Here is a 25,354-nt window from a genome sequence, read left to right as displayed (position 1 = left end):
TTAGACTGTGGGTGTACCTATTCGGCTATCACACCTGACTCTGCGAGATGAGAGACGTGTGATCTGTCTCTGCGAGATGAGAGACGACTGACTCAAAGCTTTGCACACATTTCCTATTAACCGTGTTTGATATAACACACTTTGGGTAGAGGATTAAGAATGCAGGCAACTTCTGTTGTTGCATCTGTGAAAAGCCTGTGCTGCTTATGAATGGCCTATGTATGGCTTATGAATGGCCTATGTATGGCTTATGAATGGCCTAGGTATGGCGTATGAATGGCCTATGTATGGCTTATGAATGGGCTAGGTATGGCTTATGAATGGCCTAGGTATGGCTTATGAATGGCCTAGGTATGGCTTATGAATGGCCTATGTATGGCTTATGAATGGGCTAGGTATGGCTTATGAATGGCCTAGGTATGGCTTATGAATGGCCTAGGTATGGCTTATGAATGGACAAGGTATGGCTTATGAATGGCCTAGGTATGGCTTATGAATGGCCTAGAAATGGCTTATGAATTTACTATGGTTGGCTTATAAATGGCTTATGTATTGCTTATGAATGGCCAATGTACTGCTTATGAATGGCCTAGGTATGGCTTATTAATGTGTTATAAAGTCCTTACGCAGGTACCCTTCAGCGAAAGTATCACCAATATTTTCTCCCAGTGAATTCTGCAGCTTAATGAGTCCTCCTCTCATATCATGGAAGTGTGATATGTGCTTCAAGCATTGCTTGGCACTGAGCCATTGTTTCATCCCATCCGGGGAGTGACATTTCCCCTGTTTGCGAGTTTAAGCGGGCTCGTTGACGATCAGCGACAGATGTTCTGTCGTCTCGCCGCATGGGATAGGTGTCTGTCGCTCTGCTTAATTATAGAGGATACTTGCCATCTCTCAAACTGCCACAGTGCACCATGGGACTTGGAAGTGGATAAATTGCAAAGGTATACCATAGAGCAGGGTTCCCCAACTGGCGATCAGCGGGACGAATTTGGCCCTCGGGTGGTTTTATTTGGGCCCCCCCAAGTTTTGGAAAGGCCATCACATTTTATTTCAGGGATAGGTTGTGAGTATCGTAGAATAGTCCAAATCCTGTTTTTTTTATTTTTTTTTTGTTATTATGCTGAAAGCAAAGCAGTTTAGTCTGTGGAGCTGGGACAACAGCTCAACTTGAGGATTCTCAAATATGTAGACTAGCCCTGGCATGGTTGACTAGTTGAATGGTTGACATACTAGGTGCATGGTTGACATACTAGTTGCATGGTTTACATACTAGTTGCATGTTTGACATACTAGTTACATGGTTGACATACTAGTTACATGGTTGACATACTAGTTACATGGTCAACATACTAGTTGCATGGTTGACATACTAGTTACATGGTTGACATAGTAGTTGCATGGTTGACATACTAGTTGCATGGTTGACATACTCGTTGCATGGTTGACATACTAGTTGCATGGTTGACATACTAGTTACATGGTTGACATACTAGTTACATGGTTGACATACTAGTTGCATGGTTGACATACTAGTTGCATGGTTGACATACTAGTTACATGGTTGACATACTAGTTACATGGTTGACATACTAGTTACATGGTTGACATACTAGTTGCATGGTTGACATACTAGTTACATGGTTGACATACTAGTTACATGGTTGACATACTAGTTACATGGTTGACATACTAGTTGCATGGTTGACATACTAGTTACATGGTTGACATACTAGTTGCATGGTTGACATACTAGTTGCATGGTTGACATACTAGTTACATGTTTGACATACTAGTTGCATGGTTGACATACTAGTTGCATGGTTGACATACCAGTTGCATGGTTGACATACTAGTTGCATGGTTGACATACCAGTTACATGGTTGACATACCAGTTACATGGTTGACATACTAGTTACATGGTTGACATACTAGTTGCATGGTTGACATACTAGTTACATGGTTGACATACTAGTTACATGGTTGACATACTAGTTACATGGTTGACATACTAGTTACATGGTTGACATACTAGTTACATGGTTGACATACTAGTTACATGGTTGACATACTAGTTGCATGGTTGACATACTAGTTACATGGTTGACATACTAGTTACATGGTTGACATACTAGTTGCATGGTTGACATACTAGTTGCATGGTTGACATACTAGTTACATGGTTGACATACTAGTTACATGGTTGACATACCAGTTGCATGGTTGACATACTAGTTACATGGTTGACATACCAGTTGCATGGTTGACATACTAGTTGCATGGTTGACATACTAGTTGCATGGTTGACATACTAGTTACATGGTTGACATACTAGTTACATGGTTGACATACTAGTTGCATGGTTGACATACTAGTTGCATGGTTGACATACTAGTTGCATGGTTGACATACTAGTTGCATGGTTGACATACTAGTTACATGGTTGACATACTAGTTGCATGGTTGACATACTAGTTGCATGGTTGACATACTAGTTGCATGGTTGACATACTAGTTGCATGGTTGACATACTAGTTACATGGTTGACATACTAGTTGCATGGTTGACATACTAGTTGCATGGTTGACATACTAGTTACATGGTTGACATACTAGTTGCATGGTTGACATACTAGTTGCATGGTTGACATACTAGTTACATGGTTGACATACTAGTTACATGGTTGACATACTAGTTACATGGTTGACATACTAGTTGCATGGTTGACATACTAGTTGCATGGTTGACATACTAGTTGCATGGTTGACATACTAGTTGCATGGTTGACATACTAGTTGCATGGTTGACATACTAGTTGCATGGTTGACATACTAGTTGCATGGTTGACATACTAGTTACATGGTTGACATACTAGTTACATGGTTGACATACTAGTTACATGGTTGACATACTAGTTGCATGGTTGACATACTAGTTGCATGGTTGACATACTAGTTACATGGTTGACATACTAGTTGCATGGTTGACATACTAGTTGCATGGTTGACATACTAGTTACATGGTTGACATACTAGTTACATGGTTGACATACCAGTTGCATGGTTGACATACTAGTTGCATGGTTGACATACTAGTTACATGGTTGACATACTAGTTACATGGTTGACATACTAGTTGCATGGTTGACATACTAGTTACATGGTTGACATACTAGTTACATGGTTGACATACTAGTTACATGGTTGACATACTAGTTACATGGTTGACATACTAGTTGCATGGTTGACATACTAGTTGCATGGTTGACATACTAGTTACATGGTTGACATACTAGTTGCATGGTTGACATACTAGTTGCATGGTTGACATACTAGTTGCATGGTTGACATACTAGTTACATGGTTGACATACTAGTTACATGGTTGACATACCAGTTGCATGGTTGACATACTAGTTGCATGGTTGACATACTAGTTGCATGGTTGACATACTAGTTACATGGTTGACATACTAGTTACATGGTTGACATACTAGTTGCATGGTTGACATACTAGTTGCATGGTTGACATACTAGTTGCATGGTTGACATACTAGTTGCATGGTTGACATACTAGTTACATGGTTGACATACTAGTTGCATGGTTGACATACTAGTTACATGGTTGACATACTAGTTGCATGGTTGACATACCAGTTACATGGTTGACATACTAGTTACATGGTTGACATACTCGTTGCATGGTTGACATACTAGTTACATGGTTGACATACTAGTTACATGGTTGACATACTAGTTGCATGGTTGACATACTAGTTACATGGTTGACATACTAGTTGCATGGTTGACATACTAGTTACATGGTTGACATACTAGTTGCATGGTTGACATACCAGTTCTCCGTCTTGAGGGTTAAACCCAAACAGTTCAAATTGTCACAATACATTGCATATCCAGTATGGGGTTTATAACACAAATCTTTTTTAATCATGTGAGATGTGATATTTGTGATTCTGCAGCTGCTGGAATATATAATGAAATAAGTCTGTAAACATACAGAAGCTGAAAGCAAATACACTTTCCCCTTGGTTCAGTTCACCATGCATGACCTGGTGCCTCCATCCAACTATTAACAAAAGCTAAAGTTTTGTCAGCAAGGCAGAAAGAGAAATGAGGGCGCCCGATGCCTCAGTGATGTTTAGTTCTATCTGCCTAGGGAGAGACGACAGTTGAAAATTAGCTGTCTGGCACAAAATCTGGCACCTTCACAAAAAACGTGATTAATGTGCGTTTTCTCTGTCACATAAACCTACGGTTATAATGTAGTGGCCTAGGGTGGTCCAGCCTAGGGTGGTCCAGCCTCTGGATCACATTTACTCTGCACCGCTGTGAACATGGGTTTGGATCTAACCCACTGCTCTAGCGTTTACATTTTAGACATTTAGCACTCTTTTATCCAGTAGTGAGTGAATACATTTTAAAACATACTTTTCTACTGTTCCCCCGTGGGAATCAAACCCACAACCCTTCCCTGCAACTGCCATGCTCTACCAACTGAGCTACACGGGACTAAACTCTCTCCTGTTTCTCTACCCTGTCTAATAAACAGCTCCTGTTTCTCTACCCTGTCTAATAAACAGCTCCTGTTTCTCTACCCTGTCTAATAAACAGCTCCTGTTTCTCTACCCTGTCTAATAAACAGCTCCTGTTTCACTACCCTGTCTAATAAACAGCTCCTGTTTCTCTACCCTGTCTAATAAACAGCTCCTGTTTCTCTACCCTGTCTAATAAACAGCTCCTGTTTCTCTACCCTGTCTAATAAACAGCTCCTGTTTCACTATCCTGTCTAATAAACAGCTCTTGTTTCTCTACCCTGTCTAATAAACAGCTCCTGTTTCTCTACCCTGTCTAATAAACAGCTCCTGTTTCACTATCCTGTCTAATAAACAGCTCTTGTTTCTCTACCCTGTCTAATAAACAGCTCCTGTTTCTCTACCCTGTCTAATAAACAGCTCCTGTTTCACTATCCTGTCTAATAAACAGCTCCTGTTTCTCTACCCTGTCTAATAAACAGCTCCTGTTTCTCTACCCTGTCTAATAAACAGCTCCTGTTTCACTATCCTGTCTAATAAACAGCTCTTGTTTCTCTACCCTGTCTAATAAACAGCTCCTGTTTCTCTACCCTGTCTAATAAACAGCTCCTGTTTCACTATCCTGTCTAATAAACAGCTCCTGTTTCTCTACCCTGTCTAATAAACAGCTCCTGTTTCTCTACCCTGTCTAATAAACAGCTCCTGTTTCACTATCCTGTCTAATAAACAGCTCCTGTTTCTCTACCCTGTCTAATAAACAGCTCCTGTTTCTCTACCCTGTCTAATAAACAGCTCCTGTTTCTCTACCCTGTCTAATAAACAGCTCCTGTTTCACTATCCTGTCTAATAAACAGCTCTTGTTTCTCTACCCTGTCTAATAAACAGCTCCTGTTTCTCTACCCTGTCTAATAAACAGCTCCTGTTTCACTATCCTGTCTAATAAACAGCTCTTGTTTCTCTACCCTGTCTAATAAACAGCTCCTGTTTCTCTACCCTGTCTAATAAACAGCTCCTGTTTCACTATCCTGTCTAATAAACAGCTCCTGTTTCTCTACCCTGTCTAATAAACAGCTCCTGTTTCTCTACCCTGTCTAATAAACAGCTCCTGTTTCACTATCCTGTCTAATAAACAGCTCTTGTTTCTCTACCCTGTCTAATAAACAGCTCCTGTTTCTCTACCCTGTCTAATAAACAGCTCCTGTTTCACTATCCTGTCTAATAAACAGCTCCTGTTTCTCTACCCTGTCTAATAAACAGCTCCTGTTTCTCTACCCTGTCTAATAAACAGCTCCTGTTTCACTATCCTGTCTAATAAACAGCTCCTGTTTCTCTACCCTGTCTAATAAACAGCTCCTGTTTCACTATCCTGTCTAATAAACAGCTCTTGTTTCTCTACCCTGTCTAATAAACAGCTCCTGTTTCTCTACCCTGTCTATTAAACAGCTCCTGTTTCACTATCCTGTCTAATAAACAGCTCCTGTTTCTCTACCCTGTCTAATAAACAGCTCCTGTTTCTCTACCCTGTCTATTAAACAGGAACATTACTAAAGAAGTAGGACTACTTCTGTAAAAAAAGAAAAAGAAAAGGGAAGTAGAGTATAATGAGAGTAATGTGGATCTCCCCTTCTGTTTAGGTGATGATACTGTACTTCAGCCCCAGCGTGTTGCGCTGTATCCTCCTGAGATGGGTGCGTCTCCTGGGCTTTGCCACGGCCTACGGAACAGTGATACTGAAGCTTTACAGGTTTGCTACAGGTCTACTTTCTAGTACAGGTCTTTCACGCGGGGTGTATTCATTAGTGTATGCCGTATGCAAAATGCTCTGTTTCGGCCTGTTTTGTTCCTAGTGAATATACCCAAGCTGTATAATGCAGAAATCAATCCCATAATATGGTACTGGTAATCCCTGTATATAGCTCCACATTGTTCTGGTACTGGTACTCCATGTATATACAGTACCAGTCAAAAGTTTGGATTTTCTACATTTTAGAATAATAGTGAAGACGTCATTTGGGCTACAATCTGAGGTGCACAACTGATTGGCTCAAACACATTAAGAAGGAAAGAAATTCCACAAATGAACTTTTAACAAGGCACACCAGTTCATTTTAATGCATTCCAGGTGACTACCTCATGAAGCTGGTTGAGAGAATGCCAAGAGTGTGCAAAGCTGTCATCAAGGCAAAGGGTGGTTACTTTGAAGAATCTAAAATATCAAATATATTTTGATTTGTTTAACACTTTTTTGGTTACTACATGATTCCATATGTGTTATTCCATAGTTTTGATGTCTTCACTATTATTCGACAATGTAGAAAATAGTACAAATAAAGAAAGACCCTTGAATGAGTAGGTGTGTCCAAACTTTGGACTGGTACTGCTCCACATTGATCTGGTACTGGTACTTCCTGTATATAGCTCCACATTGATCTGGTACTGGTACTTCCTGTATATAGCTCCACATTGATCTGGTACTGGTACTTCCTGTATATAGCTCCACATTGATCTGGTACTGGTGCTTCCTGTATATAGCTCCACATTGATCTGGTACTGGTACTTCCTGTATATAGCTCCACACTGATCTGGTGCTGGTACTCCCTGTATATAGCTCCACATTGATCTGGTACTCCCTGTATATAGCTCCACATTGATCTGGTACTCCCTGTGCATACCTCCACATTGATCGGGTACTCCCTGTATATAGCTCCACATTGATCTTGTACTGGTACTCCCTGTATATACCTCCACATTGATCTGGTACTGGTACTCCCTGTATATAGCTCCACATTGATCTGGTACTCCCTGTGCATACCTCCACATTGATCGGGTACTCCCTGTATATAGCTCCACATTGATCTTGTACTGGTACTCCCTGTATATACCTCCACATTGATCTGGTACTGGTACTCCCTGTATATAGCTCCACATTGATCTGGTACTCCCTGTATATAGCTCCACATTGATCTGGTACTCCCTGTATATAGCTCCATATTGATCTGGTACTCCCTGTATATAGCTCCAACTATACTGTAGTTCCATTCTTCTGTATTTAATTGTATTACTCTTGTGTTAGTGTTTAATTTTTATTGATGGGAAGGGCTCGTATAAAACAAGAATTTCACGGTAAAGACCAGTTGTATTCGGGGCATGTGACAAATAAAATGTGATTTGGCCAAATGAGAACACTTCTGCAGTGTTCTGCCTAGAACTTTCTGTCTTTTCTCCCAACGATTTTTCCCAAAGATGCTCCTTAATGAGTTTGCCCTGTAGAGTGCCCTCCAATAAACAAGTTCCTCTCAGAATTGGTCCTGGTTTGCCATTGTTCTATTTTGCTACTTAGTAGTCAAAGTGAGTGGACAGTGGCACAGGTAGCACTTTACATTCTCAATCACTACCTACCGTAGCATAGAGTTCTCTCCACTCTCCTCTGGAAATGACTTGGCTTTCATGTTGGCCTTTTTACATTTCGCAGAGACAGCAGAGAAACAACTCAATCTGATCAAGTGTGTGTAAGAAATTGTGTGTGTGTGTGTGTATTGTCCACTCCCACTTCAGTTAATATAGTTTTGTGAGTGCAGAAAATAGGGGGCCAAAGGGCAGCCTGCTACTTCCCCTGACAAAATTACAATTTAAGTTCCTCGTGGTGTGATGGGCTTGAAACCTAACCTTAGTGTCAGTTCAATATAGGAGAATCCCACACAGATATCAAAGATGAGGCAGGATCAATCATAGTCTGTCCCTCAGAGACCCCAGAGGTTGAAATAGCTCCTTATATCTATGCTAATCTAGACCACACTTCAGAGAACACACTGTTGCTAGCTCTGGCAAGGGTCTTTCAGCAGTAGTATAGGAGAAGTAATAACGGAAGCCGTAACACTGAGGAATGCTAGCAGTAGTAGAAGGAATAATGCAGTGTAATGAATGCTAGCAGTGGTAGAATGAATAATGCAGTGTAATGAATGCTAGCAGTGGTAGAAGGAATAATGCAGTGTAATGAATGCTAGCAGTGGTAGAAGGAATAATGCAGTGTAATGAATGCTAGCAGTGGTAGAATGAATAATGCAGTGTAATGAATGCTAGCAGTGGTAGAAGGAATAATGCAGTGTAATGAATGCTAGCAGTGGTAGAAGGAATAATGCAGTGAAATGAATGCTAACAGTGGTAGAAGGAATAATGCAGTGTAATGAATGCTAACACTGGTAGAAGGAATAATGCAGTGTAATGAATGCTAGCAGTGGTAGAAGGAATAATGCAGTGTAATGAATGCTAGCAGTGGTAGAAGGAATAATGCAGTGTAATGAATGCTAGCAGTGGTAGAAGGAATAATGCAGTGTAATTAATGCTAGCAGTGGTAGAAGGAATAATGCAGTGAAATGAATGCTAACAGTGGTAGAAGGAATAATGCAGTGTAATGAATGCTAACACTGGTAGAAGGAATAATGCAGTGTAATGAATGCTAGCAGTGGTAGAAGGAATAATGCAGTGTAATGAATGCTAGCAGTGGTAGAAGGAATAATGCAGTGTAATGAATGCTAGCAGTGGTAGAAGGAATAATGCAGTGTAATGAATGCTAGCAGTGGTAGAAGGAATAATGCAGTGTAATGAATGCTAGCAGACCAGTTGGTTGTAATCTGGTTATAACAGACACCAGTTGGTTTTAGTCTGGTTATATATAACATACACCAGTTGGTTGTAATCTGGTTATAACAGACACCAGTTGGTTTTAGTCTGGTTATATATAACATACACCAGTTGGTTGTAATCTGGTTATAACAGACACCAGTTGGTTGTAATCTGGTTATAACAGACACCAGTTGGTTTTAGTCTGGTTATATATAACAGACACCAGTTGGTTTTAGTCTGGTTATATATAACAGACACCAGTTGGTTGTAATCTGGTTATAACAGACACCAGTTGGTTGTAATCTGGTTATAACAGACACCAGTTGGTTGTAATCTGGTTATAACAGACACCAGTTGGTTGTAATCTGGTTATAACAGACACCAGTTGGTTGTAATCTGGTTATAACAGACACCAGTTGGTTGTAATCTGGTTATATATAACAGACACCAGTTGGTTGTAATCTGGTTATATATAACAGACACCAGTTGGTTTTAGTCTGGTTATATATAACATACACCAGTTGGTTTTAGTCTGGTTATATATAACAGACACCAGTTGGTTTTAGTCTGGTTATATATAACAGACACCAGTTGGTTGTAATCTGGTTATAACAGACACCAGTTGGTTGTAATCTGGTTATAACAGACACCAGTTGGTTGTAATCTGGTTATAACAGACACCAGTTGGTTTTAGTCTGGTTATATATAACAGACACCAGTTGGTTGTAATCTGGTTATAACAGACACCAGTTGGTTGTAATCTGGTTATAACAGACACCAGTTGGTTGTAATCTGGTTATATATAACAGACACCAGTTGGTTTTAGTCTGGTTATATATAACAGACACCAGTTGGTTTTAGTCTGGTTATATATAACATACACCAGTTGGTTGTAATCTGGTTATAACAGACACCAGTTGGTTGTAATCTGGTTATAACAGACACCAGTTGGTTTTAGTCTGGTTATATATAACAGACACCAGTTGGTTTTAGTCTGGTTATATATAACAGACACCAGTTGGTTGTAATCTGGTTATAACAGACACCAGTTGGTTGTAATCTGGTTATAACAGACACCAGTTGGTTGTAATCTGGTTATAACAGACACCAGTTGGTTGTAATCTGGTTATAACAGACACCAGTTGGTTGTAATCTGGTTATAACAGACACCAGTTGGTTGTAATCTGGTTATATATAACAGACACCAGTTGGTTGTAATCTGGTTATATATAACAGACACCAGTTGGTTTTAGTCTGGTTATATATAACATACACCAGTTGGTTTTAGTCTGGTTATATATAACAGACACCAGTTGGTTTTAGTCTGGTTATATATAACAGACACCAGTTGGTTGTAATCTGGTTATATATAACATACACCAGTTGGTTTTAGTCTGGTTATATATAACAGACACCAGTTGGTTTTAGTCTGGTTATATATAACAGACACCAGTTGGTTGTAATCTGGTTATAACAGACACCAGTTGGTTGTAATCTGGTTATAACAGACACCAGTTGGTTGTAATCTGGTTATAACAGACACCAGTTGGTTTTAGTCTGGTTATATATAACAGACACCAGTTGGTTGTAATCTGGTTATAACAGACACCAGTTGGTTGTAATCTGGTTATAACAGACACCAGTTGGTTGTAATCTGGTTATATATAACAGACACCAGTTGGTTTTAGTCTGGTTATATATAACAGACACCAGTTGGTTTTAGTCTGGTTATATATAACATACACCAGTTGGTTGTAATCTGGTTATAACAGACACCAGTTGGTTGTAATCTGGTTATAACAGACACCAGTTGGTTGTAATCTGGTTATAACAGACACCAGTTGGTTTTAGTCTGGTTATATATAACAGACACCAGTTGGTTGTAATCTGGTTATAACAGACACCAGTTGGTTGTAATCTGGTTATAACAGACACCAGTTGGTTGTAATCTGGTTATAACAGACACCAGTTGGTTGTAATCTGGTTATAACAGACACCAGTTGGTTGTAATCTGGTTATAACAGACACCAGTTGGTTGTAATCTGGTTATATATAACATACACCAGTTGGTTGTAATCTGGTTATAACAGACACCAGTTGGTTGTAATCTGGTTGTAACAGACACCAGTTGGTTGTAATCTGGTTATAACAGACACCAGTTGGTTGTAATCTGGTTGTAACAGACACCAGTTGGTTGTAATCTGGTTATAACAGACACCAGTTGGTTGTAATCTGGTTATATATAACAGACACCAGTTGGTTGTAATCTGGTTATATATAACAGACACCAGTTGGTTTTAGTCTGGTTATATATAACAGACACCAGTTGGTTTTAGTCTGGTTATATATAACAGACACCAGTTGGTTTTAGTCTGGTTATATATAACAGACACCAGTTGGTTGTAATCTGGTTATATGACGTCTTCTCAACGAGAACCATAAAACCCTAAAAAAACACTATTAGACGTCACGTGCCAAATTTGAGAACAGAAACAACCCTTATCTCTCTTCTCTCCTCCAGGGTGCTGAAGGTGTTCCTGTCCCGTACGGCACAGCGGACGCCCTACATCACCAGCTGGCGGGTGCTGCGTCTGCTGGGGGTCATCCTGCTGGTGGTGCTGTGGTTTCTGGTGGCCTGGACCTCGGCCGTGTGTCAGACACCTGACCGGACGTCGGCCCTCATCGATGTGGGCCTCACCCCCGACGGGCTGCAGTTCAGCATGTGCCTGCTGGACCGCTGGGATTACATGATGGCAGTTGGTGAGTTGTGACGGAAGTGTGGACCTCTTGTCAATACCCCTAGTCAATTACCAAGTGGGCAAACTAGTTGAAATGACATTGTTAAAGCCAAAAAATTATTGAAATTATCAAATAAAATCAAGCTTTATTTATACAGCACATTTCAGACATGGAACGCAACAGAATGTGCTTCACAGAAAATAAATGATAAACAATGAAAATTAAAACTGAAATATTTACTACACAACAAATTTAGGAGGATAAAAAACAAAATAATAATAATAAAAACTGAAAGACTAAAAAGTACCCTAAGGAAAAGCAAAGCTAAAGAGGTGTGTTTTAAGATCTCTTTTAAATATGTCCACAGTTTCAACCCCCATTCAGGTTCTCTGGCAGAGGGCTGGGGGCATAGTAACTAAAGGCTGGGGGCATAGTAACTAAAGGCTGCCTCTCCATGCCTCTTGGTCCCCTCAGATTCTCTGGCAGAGGGCTGGGGGCATAGTAACTAAAGGCTGCCTCTCCATGCCTCTTGGTCCCCTCAGGTTCTCTGGCAGAGGGCTGGGGGCATAGTAACTAAAGGCTGCCTCTCCATGCCTCTTGGTCCCCTCAGATTCTCTGGCAGAGGGCTGGGGGCATAGTAACTAAAGGCTGCCTCTCCATGCCTCTTGGTCCCCTCAGGTTCTCTGGCAGAGGGCTGGGGGCATAGTAACTAAAGGCTGCCTCTCCATGCCTCTTGGTCCCCTCAGGTTCTCTGGCAGAGGCTGGGGGCATAGTAACTAAAGGCTGCCTCTCCATGCCTCTTGGTCCCCTCAGGTTCTCTGGCAGAGGGCTGGGGGCATAGTAACTAAAGGCTGCCTCTCCATGCCTCTTGGTCCCCTCAGGTTCTCTGGCAGAGGGCTGGGGGCATAGTAACTAAAGGCTGCCTCTCCATGCCTCTTGGTCCCAGGCTTTAGGAGAGTTAAAAGGCCAGTGACAGAGGACCTGAGGGTGCAGTGTACAGCCATTGTTATCATATATGAAATTATAAGTACCTCACGTCACTCGTAAAAAGACGAAGCAATTAGCCTATTAAAATGTTTATCTGACTCCATAAAGATAATTAATATAAACAAGCGTTAGGCAATGAGATGACGTTGACTAGCAAGAATTGGTCTGGGAATTGTCTATATCAAAGACAAATATTTAATTAACATTGTACAATTCATGGATTCACATGCAAGGCATAAATTAAGATACGCATTAAGAAGCATTACAAGTCATTATTCCAAGCAGGACAAAACACGATTAAAGAGATGCTTACTAGGCCAGAGTCCTAGAAGCCTAGTAAATTCCTACAAGCATTTTGCTACAAGCAATAACATCAGCTAAATATGTGTATGTGACCAATAACATTTTATTTGATTTGGATTTGATGATGAATTGATCATACAACCTTCCTCCATGACTGGAAACACGATAAGAGAAAGAACAAAGGCATGTAATTCCATTTATAACATATGACAGTGTAACCTTTCAACCCAAAACCAACCACCATTAACCAGTCAAAAAAATACCAAGTTTACAGTAACCTCAACACTTCCTGGCCCAATCTCCACAGGGTGTCACAGCATTTAAAGGCTTGTGGTGGGGGATGAGATCAATGGAAATAAGACAGAATTCCTGGACCATAAAAACATTTGCATAGAGATCATACATCCAGACACAGTGCCTTTGGAAAATATTCAGACCCGTTGACTTTTTCCACATTTTGTTACGTTACAGCCTTATTCTAAAATGTATTCAATAAAAAAATATCCTCCTCAATCTACACACAATTCTCCAGAATGACAAAGGGAAAACAGGTTTTTAGAAATTTTTGCAAATGTACAAAAAAACTCAAACTGAAATACCTTATTTACATAAGAATTCAGACCCCTTGCTATGAGACTCGGAATTTCTCGAAGGTCAGACTCGAAGCTCAGGTGCATCCTGTTTCCATTGATCATCCTTGAGATGTTTTCTACAACTTGATTGTAGTCCACTTGTGGTAAATTCAATTGATTGGACATGATTTGGAAAGGCACACACCTGTCTATATAAGGTCCCACAGTTGACAATACATGTCAGAGCAAAAACCAAGACATGACGTCGAAGGAATTGTCCATAGAGCTCCGAGACGGGATTGTGTCGAGGCACAGGTCTGGGGAAGGGTACCAGAACTTTTATGCAGCATTGAAGGTCCCTAAGAACACAGTTGCCTCCATCATTATTAAATAGAAGAAGTTTGGAACCACCAAGATTCTTCCTAGATCTGGCCGCCCAGCCAAACTGAGCAATCTGGGCAGAAGGGCCTTGGTCGGAGAGGTGACCAAGAATCTGATGGTCACTCTGACAGAGCTCTAGAGTTCCTCTGTGGAGATGGGAGAAACTTCCAGAAGGACAACAATCTCTGTAGCATGCCACCAATCAGGCCATTATGGTAGAGTGGCCAGACAGAAGCCACTCTTCAGTAAAGGGCACATGACAGCCCGCTTGGAGTTTGCCAAAAGCCAACTAAAGGACTCTCAGACCATGAGAAACAAGATTTTCTGGTCTGATGAAACCAAGATTGAACTCTTTGGCCTGAATGCCAAACGTCACGTCTGAAGGAAATCTGGCACCATCCCTACGGTGAAGCATGGTGGTGGCAGCATCATGCTGTAGGGATGTTTTTCAGCAGCAGGAACTGGAAGACTAGTCAGGACTGAGGGAAAGATGAACAGAGCAAAGAACAGAGAGATCTATGATGAAAACCTGCTCCAGAGCGCACAACGACTTTAAGCACACAGCCAAGACAACGCAGGAGTGGATTCGGGACAAGTCTCTGAATGTCCTTGAGTGGCCCAGCCAGAGCCCAGACTTGAACCCGATCAAACATCTCTGGAGAGACCTGAAAATAGCTGTGCAGCAACACTCCCCAACCAACCTGACAGAGCTTGAGAGGATCTGCAGAGAAGAATGGGAGAAACTACCCAAATACAGGTGTGCCAAGCTTGTAGCTTCATATCCAAGAAGACTTGAGGCTGTAATGGCTCCCAAAGGTGCTTCAACAAAGTACTGAGTAAAGGGTCTGAATACTTGTGTAAATGTGATATATATTATATTTTTTTATATACATTTGCAAAAATGTCTAAAAACCATTTTTTCTTTGTCATTATGGGGTCTTTTGTGTGTAGATTGATGAGGAAAACATTTTTAAAATCCATTTTAGAATATGGCTGTAACGTAACAAAATGTGGAAAAAGTCAAGTGGTCTGAATACTTTCCGAATGCATTGTACTGTAGCATCAGATTTATCCTCAGGGAACAAGTTTCAGATAGAAACCAGGATAATATAGTATTATTCTATAATATAGTATTATTCTATCATATAGTATTATTCTATAATATAATATAGTATTATTCTATCGCATAGTATTATTCTATAATATAGTATAGTATTATTCTCTCGTATAGTATTATTATATAATATAATATAGTATTATTCTATCATATAGTATTATTATATCATATAATATAGTATTATTCTATCATATAGTATTATTCTATCATATAGTATTATTATATCATATAGTATTATTCATCATATAGTATTATTCTATCATATAGTATTATTCATCATATAGTATTATTCTATCATATATTATTATTCATAATACAGTATTATTATATCATATAGTATTATTCTATCACATAGTATTATTCTATAATATAGTATAGTATTATTCTATCGTATAGTATTATTATATCATAGCATATAGTATTATTCTATCATATAGTATTATTATATAATATAGTATTATTCTATCACTCCTTCTATAGTCAGTCCTCTGGATACTATAGCAGAGATATGTTTTAGCCCCTAAGAGAGGGAAGGGCTGATTTGTCCTTTGGCATCGTCCTGTTCCTGGACCATTTTCCATGCAACTCCAGCTCAACTTCAGAGCACATAAATTAGGCCGAGCCTAGAAGGGTACTGGGAACATAACTTAAAAGCATGTCTGACATGTATTGGGGTGCACAATCGCGGATTGATTTGAAAACTAATAGAAGAATCTTAAAATGTATTCTAAAACTCACAGGCAGTCAGTGCAGAGACCTTAAAACCGGTGTAATGTGTGCTCTCCGTCTGGTCTTGGTCAGTACCCGTGTTGCAGCATTCTGTATGTTTTGCAGTTGACCAATAGCTTTCTTGGGTAGACCAGACAGGAGGGCATTACAGTAGTCAAGACTGCTTGTAATAAAAGCATGGATGAGTCTTTCTGTATCAGCCTGAGAGAACTGGATCAGAGAGGCCAACCCACCTCTCCAGTCTGTCCAGAAGGACATAATGGTCAACAGTGTCAAATGCAGCACACAAATCCAATAGTACAAGGACAGAGAGCTGTTTGGAAGCTGTGTTGGCTCTAAGATCATTTAACACTTTACCTAAGTCTACTGTGGTGGGCACGAAAACCAGATTGGAATTTTTCCAAAATACAGTTGCCACTTAAAAATAATTTAGCTGTTTGAAAAACAATTTCTCCAGAATTTTGCTTAAGAATGGGAGGTTGGAGATTGGTCGAAAATTGCTAAGAGCTGAAGAATCTAGATTACTTTTCTTCAGAAGGGGTTTCTCCATAGCAGTTTTTCGTGCCTGTGAACAGGGAGAGATTAACAATAGCTTGCAGTTCTTCAGATATGCTATTAAAAACTTTTTTGAAGAAGGTGGTGGAGATAAACCTGCCTTCTCAATTTTAAGTTGTGATATCACTTTCCTATCACTTTCAGTCAGGCAGGTACAGGGCAGGCAGAAAGGTCAGAACTAGGAAGACTAGAACACAGGAAACACGCTGGTAGGACTTGACAAGACAAACTGGCCACAGACAAACACACATAATGAGGGAATATTGGAGACACCTGGTGGGGGGTGGAAACAAGCACAAAGACAGGTGAAACAGATCAGGGTGTGATACTAACAGAAAAATGGTTCTGTTCCTTATAGTTTTCATCTAACTAAACATGTATAGGTTTATTCCAAGTTTCATTCAACTTGTCAAGTCAGTTAAGAACAAATTCTTATTTTCAATGACAGCCTAGGAACAGTAGGTTAACTGCCTTGTTCAGGGGCAGAACAACAGATTTTTACCTTGTCAGCTCAGGGATTTGATCTTGCAACCTTTCGGTTACTAGTCCAACGCTCTAACCACTAGGCTACCCGCCGACCTTTGAATAATGTTAGTTTAAACATAGCTACACCCCACACCTTTGCCTGCTGTTCTTTTGATTTCAGCGTGTGGTTTTTGAGTTGTGGTAGTTTCAACAGCGCGTATCCCGCCCTAATCGATGAGTGATTTGTTGCCACTTGACAAAACAACAGTGTTTAAAATGTCTCTAAGTTTAAAAAAATAAGATAAGATACTTGTTTTAAAAAAAATACAAATAATATGATGTGTAGATAGCAAATGTTTTGGTTTTCAATATATCACAAAACAGTTTCTGTATATTGGTTATTGACTTGGACACTTTAAAACTGAGTTTTGACATTGGGTTATTCATCAATGTCTTGCCAACAGGAAGCAGCTACAGCATAATTTTCAACTTAAGTTTAGCAATAATTTCCAATGGTATTGTACTTGATCAGGTAAAAACTGCTGAATGAGTCCGAAAATGTGCTGTGATTTGATTTATTTTGATCATATACCAGGAATCACCAAGACGGGTTTCCCCTGTACTCATCAGACTAGGCCATAATTTGTAATGTGTATATATATAGATATTTTATGTATAATGTGTATATTTGTATCATGCAGGGCACATTTCAAAAAGAGACCTAGGTCTAAATATGTCTTCCCTGGTAAAACAAACGTAAAATAAAAATAATATCATCGCCACTGCTGCTGCTATTGTTGTTGTTGTTGTTTGTTTTATCATTCCTGATGCCAGATTATCGGTGGAAACTCAAATGGACTCTAATCAGTCTAAATAACCAGTTAAAATAGGAGAAATGCCGAGCCTCTTCTAGAGTGGAATGTGACAGGCAGCTGAGGATCAGGACCTATCATCTAATCCCTGTTTAAGTGGATGGATCTCTGAGAGGCGGTGAGCTCTGCTCTGTCTGAGGACCCTGAGAGAGATATGGACAGCGATGCAGAGAGTTTTTTTCAACGAGGAAAAATGGAAAGGGAAACAAGGGAGGGGGAGGACAGCTCAGGTAAAGGAGGAGGGAGGACAGCTCAAGGAAAGGAGGAGGGAGGACAGCTCAAGTAAAGGAGGGGGAGGACAGCTCAGGTAAAGGGGGAGAGGACAGCTCAGGTAAAGGAGGAGGGAGGACAGCTGAAGTAAAGGAGGGGGAGGACAGCTCAGGTAAAGGGGGAGAGGACAGCTCAGGTAAAGGAGGGGGGAGGACAGCTCAGGTAAAGGGGGGGGACAGCTCAGGTAAAGATACAGCTCAAGTAAAGGAGGGAGGAGGACAGCTCAGGTAAAGGAGGGGGGAGGACAGCTCAGGTAAAGGAGGGAGGAGGACAGCTCAGGTAAAGGAGAGAGGAGGACAGCTCAGGTAAAGGAGGGGGAGGACAGCTCAGGTAAAGGAGGGGGAGGACAGCTCAGGTAAAGGAGGGAGGAGGACAGCTCAGGTAAAGGAGGGAGGAGGACAGCTCAGGTCGCTGTTGACATAAGGCATAATAAGAACATTGTGCATCTTCGCAGGGAAGGCAGAGACAGCTAGTGAACCTGTACATATACATGGTGGAGAGGTCGGTCTGCGGTGCAGGATAGGGGAGGGCAGTGTGGGTTGGGAGTAGGCTGAAGGGCGATACCCACTCATCTAAGGTGCTATCAGGTTTTAAAAAACAGTTTTATTTGGGGCTCTATAATAATTATATGAATTATTTTGTAGTTAATTTAAAAAAAAGTGTTGATCATGTCTGTGTCAGTTCAAATGAATTATCCCTCCTACCAGCATTTACAAACAGCTCACCATGCATACTGGTTAAATACTAAGTATCTTATAATAAGTCGTTGTGATTTATGAATATTCATGAATAATAATACACTCTAATCACTATTTATAAATTATAATCTGCAATCCGACATGATTCCCATGTTGTCTTTGGTGTTAATTATTGAAGGAATGTAAATCAGGCTTGCTGTTATGGGCTCCAAACTAACAGTGAGTCATACAACGGGGAACAGTTCTGAGAACAGTTCTGAGAACAGAATAAAGGAGACATGAGACTGCCTTACAGTTTTGAGAACAGTTCTTGGAAAAGGAATGTAAATTAGGGTCAATGTTATGGGTTCCTGAGTAACGGTGAGTCAGACAGTCGACAGTTCTGAAAACTGGGGCATGCAGTTTTGCAACAGAAAACCGTAAGTCCAAGTTGTCCCTCCCTGTTTCAGTACGTTTTCTTCCATTTTGTGTCGAATGAATATGATCTATTTCTGAGAACGTAGAATGAAGGAGAGAGGAGAGACACGGACTACTGTACAGTTCTGAGAACAGTTTTTAGAAAGGAATGTAAATTAGTGTCACAGTTATGCGCTCCCAAATAACATTAAGTCAGACAACAGGGAGCAGTTCTGAGAACAGTTCTGAGAACAAAGAATAAAGGAGAGATGAGAGACTTGGACTGCCTTACCGTCTGCTAATCCCCAGCGACCTTGGAACACTAGAGAGGATCCCTCTCCAGCAGGAGATCTGTCAACAAGGCAGTGGGCTGGCAATCAGGAGATCTGTCAACAAGGCAGTGGGCTGGCAATCAGCAGATTTGTCAACAAGGCAGTGGGCTGGCAATCAGCAGATTTGTCAACTTGGCAGTGGGCTGGCAATCAGCAGATCTGTCAACAAGGCAGTGGGCTGGCAATCAGCAGATTTGGCAACAAGGCAGTGGGTTGGCAGTTAGCAGATCTGGCAACAAGGCAGTGGGCTGGCAATCAGCAGATTTGGCAACAAGGCAGTGGGCTGGCAATCAGCAGATTTGTCAACAAGGCAGTGGGCTGGCAATCAGCAGATCTGTCAACAAGGCAGTGGGCTGGCAATCAGCAGATCTGTCAACAAGGCAGTGGGCTAGCAATCAGCATATTTGGCAACAAGGCAGTGTGTTGGCAGTCAAGCTGTGGGAAATCAATGTTGGCAGAAAGGGAACTCTCCTTAGCAAATGTCAGTGGCTAGTAACTACATGATGTGCAGCCATCAACACTTTGTGCATCAAACGACAGGCTGAGGGCCGTACATTTGGCCACTTTTCCCCCAGTGAATTATGCCTTTTGAAAGGTGTGTGAGTGGAGATTAGTGATGTGAGGTCAGTATACTTCCCAATGGTGAAATGGTCTCATTTTGGCCGACTGAATTTTCTTTTGTAACTTTGTTTGCAATTAAAACAAAATAAACTTGAGGGAAGGATTTTTAGAGTGTGTCTCTCGTTTTTAGTACTTAGATATAGCACCATTGACACTTCTGATTGATTCATTATTTATACAATTACAGTGAATGTTTAACAGGTATAGCAGGTCAAACATTCAAGGCTGCTTCATTAAAAATGGAATCGTTTTTCATATTCTTTGAAGGGTCTAGAAAAAAAGCATGAGCTGGCGCACACACAAACATTTTGCGGAGGAACCGAATTTGCTCCCAACAATCCAATGGGCAAACCCAACAACCCAACGGGCAAACCCAACAATCCAATAGGCAAACCCAACAATCCAACGGGCAAACGCAACAATCCAACGGGCAAACGCAACAATCCAATGGGCAAACGCAACAATCCAATGGGCAAACCCAACAATCCAATGGGCAAACCCAACAATCCAATAGGCAAACCCAACAATTCAATTGGCAAACCCAACATTCCAATGGGCAAACCCAACAATCCAATAGGCAAACCCAACAATCCAATGGGCAAACGCAACAATCCAATGGGCAAACCCAACAATCCAATGGGCAAACGCAACAATCCAATGGGCAAACGCAACAATCCAACGGGCAAACGCAACAATCCAATGGGCAAACGCAACAATCCAATGGGCAAACCCAACAATCCAATAGGCAAACCCAACAATCCAATGGGCAAACGCAACAATCCAATGGGCAAACCCAACAATCCAATGGGCAAACGCAACAATCCAATGGGCAAACGCAACAATCCAACGGGCAAACGCAACAATCCAATGGGCAAACGCAACAATCCAATGGGCAAACCCAACAATCCAATGGGCAAACGCAACAATCCAATGGGCAAACCCAACAATCCAATGGGCAAACCCAACAATCCAATGGGCAAACCCAACAATCCAATAGGCAAATGCAACAATCCAATGGGCAAACCCAACAATCCAATAGGCAAATGCAACAATCCAATGGGCAAACCCAACAATCCAATAGGCAAACCCAACAATACAATGTGCAAACCCAACAATCCAATAGGCAAACCCAACAATACAATGTGCAAACCCAACATTCCAATAGGCAAATGCAACAATCCAATGGGCAAACCCAACAATACAATGTGCAAACCCAACAATACAATGTGCAAACCCAACAATCCAATAGGCAAACCCAACAATACAATGTGCAAACCCAACATTCCAATAGGCAAACCCAACAATACAATAGGCCAACGTTTCCGCAAAGCAGTGCCCTCTCCTGGAGTGCACACTGCATATTCTTTGAAGGCAACATGAGGACACTCTTGAATTGTATTGCTGCCATTTTGTACAAACCAAAGCAACAATGGTTGCCGTAAATAATACAGAACTTCCGGAATCTAATTTCAGTCAGCAGTCATTGTGTGTTGTATACAGTATATACTGTATCTCTGCTATTTCTTTGTGAGAGTTAAGGACATTTAGAGTTAAGGACATTTAGATTGAAGGACATTTAGAGTTAAGGGCATTTAGAATTAAGGGCATTTAGAGTTATTTTAGAGTTAAGGACATTGGTCTAACCCACCTGTATTGTTGACCTCTCCTTATCTAGCCGAGTTCCTGTTTCTTCTGTGGGGAGTGTACCTGTGCTATGCTGTCCGGACCGTACCGTCAGCCTTCCATGAACCACGCTACATGACTGTTGCCATATACAATGAACTCCTCATATCGGCAGTATTCCACACCATTAGGTAAGTAATATGGTCAACTTGCACAGTCTTCACATTTAGCTGCCATAAAATGTAATCTATCAAGAGATTACATTCCCAAAAGAATCCTAACGACCTACACACCCTACTCCACATTTTTAAAGTTAAAGAAAGATTATAGAAAAATGTCCTAAATAATACAAATGTAAAATTACGATGTCTTGATAGCATGTCTTCACACCCCTGAGTTCATATTTGATGGAAGCACCTTTTGCAGTCGTTCTAGATGTGATTAATTTTGAATAAGATTCTACCAACCTTGCACAACACTTAGGGCATCATACAATGCATTCAGAAAGTATTCAGACCTTCCCCTTTTCCACATTTTGTTACGTTACAGCCTTATTCCAAAATTGATTAAATAGTTTTTCCCCCTCATTAATCTACGCACAATAACCCATAATGAAAAAAGTAAAACCAAGTTTTTAGAAGTTTTTGCAAATGTATAATTAAATAAAAGTATTCAGACCCTTTACTCTGTACTTTCTCCTTAAGGCTAGGGGGCAGTATTTGGAATTTCAGATGACTGACGTGCCCAAAGTAAACTGCCTGTCACTCAGGCCCAGAAGCTGGGATGTGCATATAATTGGTAGCATTGGATGGAAAACACTCTGCCGTTTCTAAAACTGTTACAATAATGTCTGTGAGTATAACAGAACTGATATGGCAGGCGACAACCCGAGGAGAATCCATCCGAAATTTCTTTTTTTGAGGTCACAGTCCATTCAAATGCTTGTCTATGAGATATTCAAAGGAATTCCTCCCAGATTGTAGTTCCCATGGCTTCCACTAGATGTCAAGAGTCTTTAGAAAGGGTTTCAGGCTTGTGTTTTGAAAAATGAATTAGTAGTTGTAGTTTTTCAAGGTGGCTCCCATTTGGATTGTAGTCTTGTGGCGCGCGTGGATGAGGGCGCGCACTTCGTTATTTATCTCCGGTATTGAACATATTACATTCCGTCTTAAATTGTATCCTTTATTTACATATTAAGGTACCTGAGGATTGATTAGAAACATTGTTTGACTTGTTTGGATGAAGTTTATTGGTAACTTTTCGGATTCCTTTGTCTGCATGTTGAACAAGTGGAACGGGTGGATTACTGAATGAAACGTGCCAACTAAACTGACTTTTTTGTGATAGAAAGAATGACTTTATTGAACAAAACAACCATTTGTTGTGTAGCTGGGACCCTTGGAATTGCAAACAGAGGAAGATCTTCAAAGGTAAGTGGTTTATTTTATCACTATTTCTGATTTTTGTGACGCCTCCGCTGGTTTGGAAGATGTTTTTAATGCTGGTGTAGGCACTGTACCACTGTCCTCAGATGTTATGCTTTTTCCCTAAAGCCTTTTTGAAATCTGACAGTGCTGTTGGATTAACAAGAAGTTAATAAGCTTTTAAACGATGTAAGACACTTGTATTTTCATTAATGTTTAATATTACGTTTTCTGTATTTTGAATTTCGCGCTCTGCAATTTCACCGGATGTTGTCGAGGTGGGTTATTAGCGTCCCACCTAGCCCTAAGAAGTTATTATTAAAGCACTTTTGGCAGCAATTATAGCCTTGAGTCTTCATGGGTATGACTCTACAAGCTTGGCACACCTGTATTTGGGGAGTTTCTCCCATTCTTCTCTGCAGATCCCATCTCAAGCTCTGTCAGGTTGGATGGGGAGCGTTGCTGCACAGCTATTTTCAGGTCTCTCCAGAGATGTTAGATCGGGTTCAAGTCCGGGCTCTGGCTGGGCCACTCAAGGACATTCAGAGACTTGTCCCGAATCCACTCCTGCGTTGTCTTGGCTGTGTGCTTAGTGTTGTTGTCCTGTTGGAAGTTAAAACTTTCACCCAAGTCTGAGGTCCATCAAGGATCTCTCTATACTTTGCTCCGTTCATCTTTTCCTCGATCCTGACTAGTCTCCCAGACCCTGCCACTGAAAACCATCCCCACAGCATGATGCTGCCACCACCATGCTTTACTGTAGGGATGGTATTGGCCACGTGTTGAGCGGTGCCTGGTTTCCTCCAGATGTGATGCTTGGCATTCAGGCCAAAGAGTTTAATCTTGGTTTCATCAGACCAGAGAATCTTGTTTCTCATGGTCTGGGAGTCCTTCAGGTGCCTTTTGGTAAACTCCAAGCAGGCTGTCAGCTGCCTTTTACTGAGGAGTAGTCTGGCCACTCTACCATAAAGGCCTGATTGGTGGGGTGCTGCAGAGATGGTTGTCCACAGAGGAACTCTGGATCTTTGTCAGAGTGACCATCAGGTTCTTGGTCACCTCCCTGATCAATGCTACAGACATTTTTTGGTACCTTTCCCCAGAACTCGGAGCTCTACGGATAATTCCTTCGGATTCATGGCTTGGTTTTGGCTCCGACATGCACTGTCAACTGTGGGACCTTATATAGACAGGTGTGTGCCTTTCCAAATCATGTCCAATCAGTTCAATTTACCACAGATGGACTCCAATCAAGTTGTAGAAACATCTCAAGGATGATCAATGGAAACAGGATGCACCTGAGCTCAATAGTCGGGTCTCATAGCAAAGGGTCTGACTACTTATGTAAATAAGGTATTTCTGTTTTTATTTTTAAAAATTACTAAAAACCTGTTTTCACTTTGTCATTATGGGGCGTTGTGTGTACATTGATGAGGAAAATAATTTATTTAATCCATTTTAGAATAAGGCTGTAACGTAACATAATGTGGAAAAAGTCAAAGTGTCTGAATACTTTCCGAATGATCAAAATTGCTTAATGTTCAGTACATTTTGTTGCAAGTCATTGATAGTAAAAAGTTAGAGGGAAACTCACCGTAGTCTTCTGAAAACCCTGGGATAGAGTTGTATTTTTCATCGAGACAATTTATTTAACCTTTATTTAACTTTATTTAATTGTCAAAGATCGCTTTCTAACACAGAACCCAAACCGGCTGCGCGATCGTGCGCTATCGTGCATGCATTTATTTTGTCCCCCTACAGCAAACGCGATCATGACACGCAGGTTAAAATATCAAAACAAACTCTGAACCAATGACATTAATTTCGGGACAGCTCGAAAAGCATTAAACATGTATGACAATTTAGCTAGTTAGCTTGCACTTGCTATCTAATTTGTCCTATTTAGCTAGCTTGCTGTTGCTAGCTAATTTGTCCTGGGATATAAACATTGAGTTTTTATTTTACCTGAAATGCACAAGTTCCTCTACTCCGACAATTAATCCACACATAAAATCGTTTCTAGTCATCTCTCCTCCTTCCAGGCTTTTTCATCTTTGAACTTATATGGTGATTGGCATCTACACTTTCATAGTAT

The 25,354-nt window shown here is 40.7% G+C and overlaps 1 protein-coding gene across 1 annotated transcript in view; it reads left to right on the top strand.

Annotated features, from left to right (window-relative positions):
- The window catches only part of LOC110509081 (probable G-protein coupled receptor 158), a 130,993-nt gene that overhangs the window by 77,537 nt on the left and 28,102 nt on the right, over window positions 1–25,354 (top strand). The window contains exons 6-8 of the mRNA XM_036966584.1: window positions 6,190–6,299; window positions 11,700–11,938; window positions 21,891–22,029. Of these exons, the coding sequence (XP_036822479.1) occupies window positions 6,190–6,299; window positions 11,700–11,938; window positions 21,891–22,029 (488 nt within the window). The remainder of the gene's footprint in view (window positions 1–6,189; window positions 6,300–11,699; window positions 11,939–21,890; window positions 22,030–25,354) is intronic.

Source organism: Oncorhynchus mykiss, chromosome 28, assembly GCF_013265735.2.
Source record: "Oncorhynchus mykiss isolate Arlee chromosome 28, USDA_OmykA_1.1, whole genome shotgun sequence".
Classification (NCBI taxonomy): Eukaryota; Metazoa; Chordata; class Actinopteri; order Salmoniformes; family Salmonidae; genus Oncorhynchus; species Oncorhynchus mykiss.
Note: the sequence above shows the minus strand (reverse complement) of the source record. Positions and strands in the feature narration are given on the sequence as shown.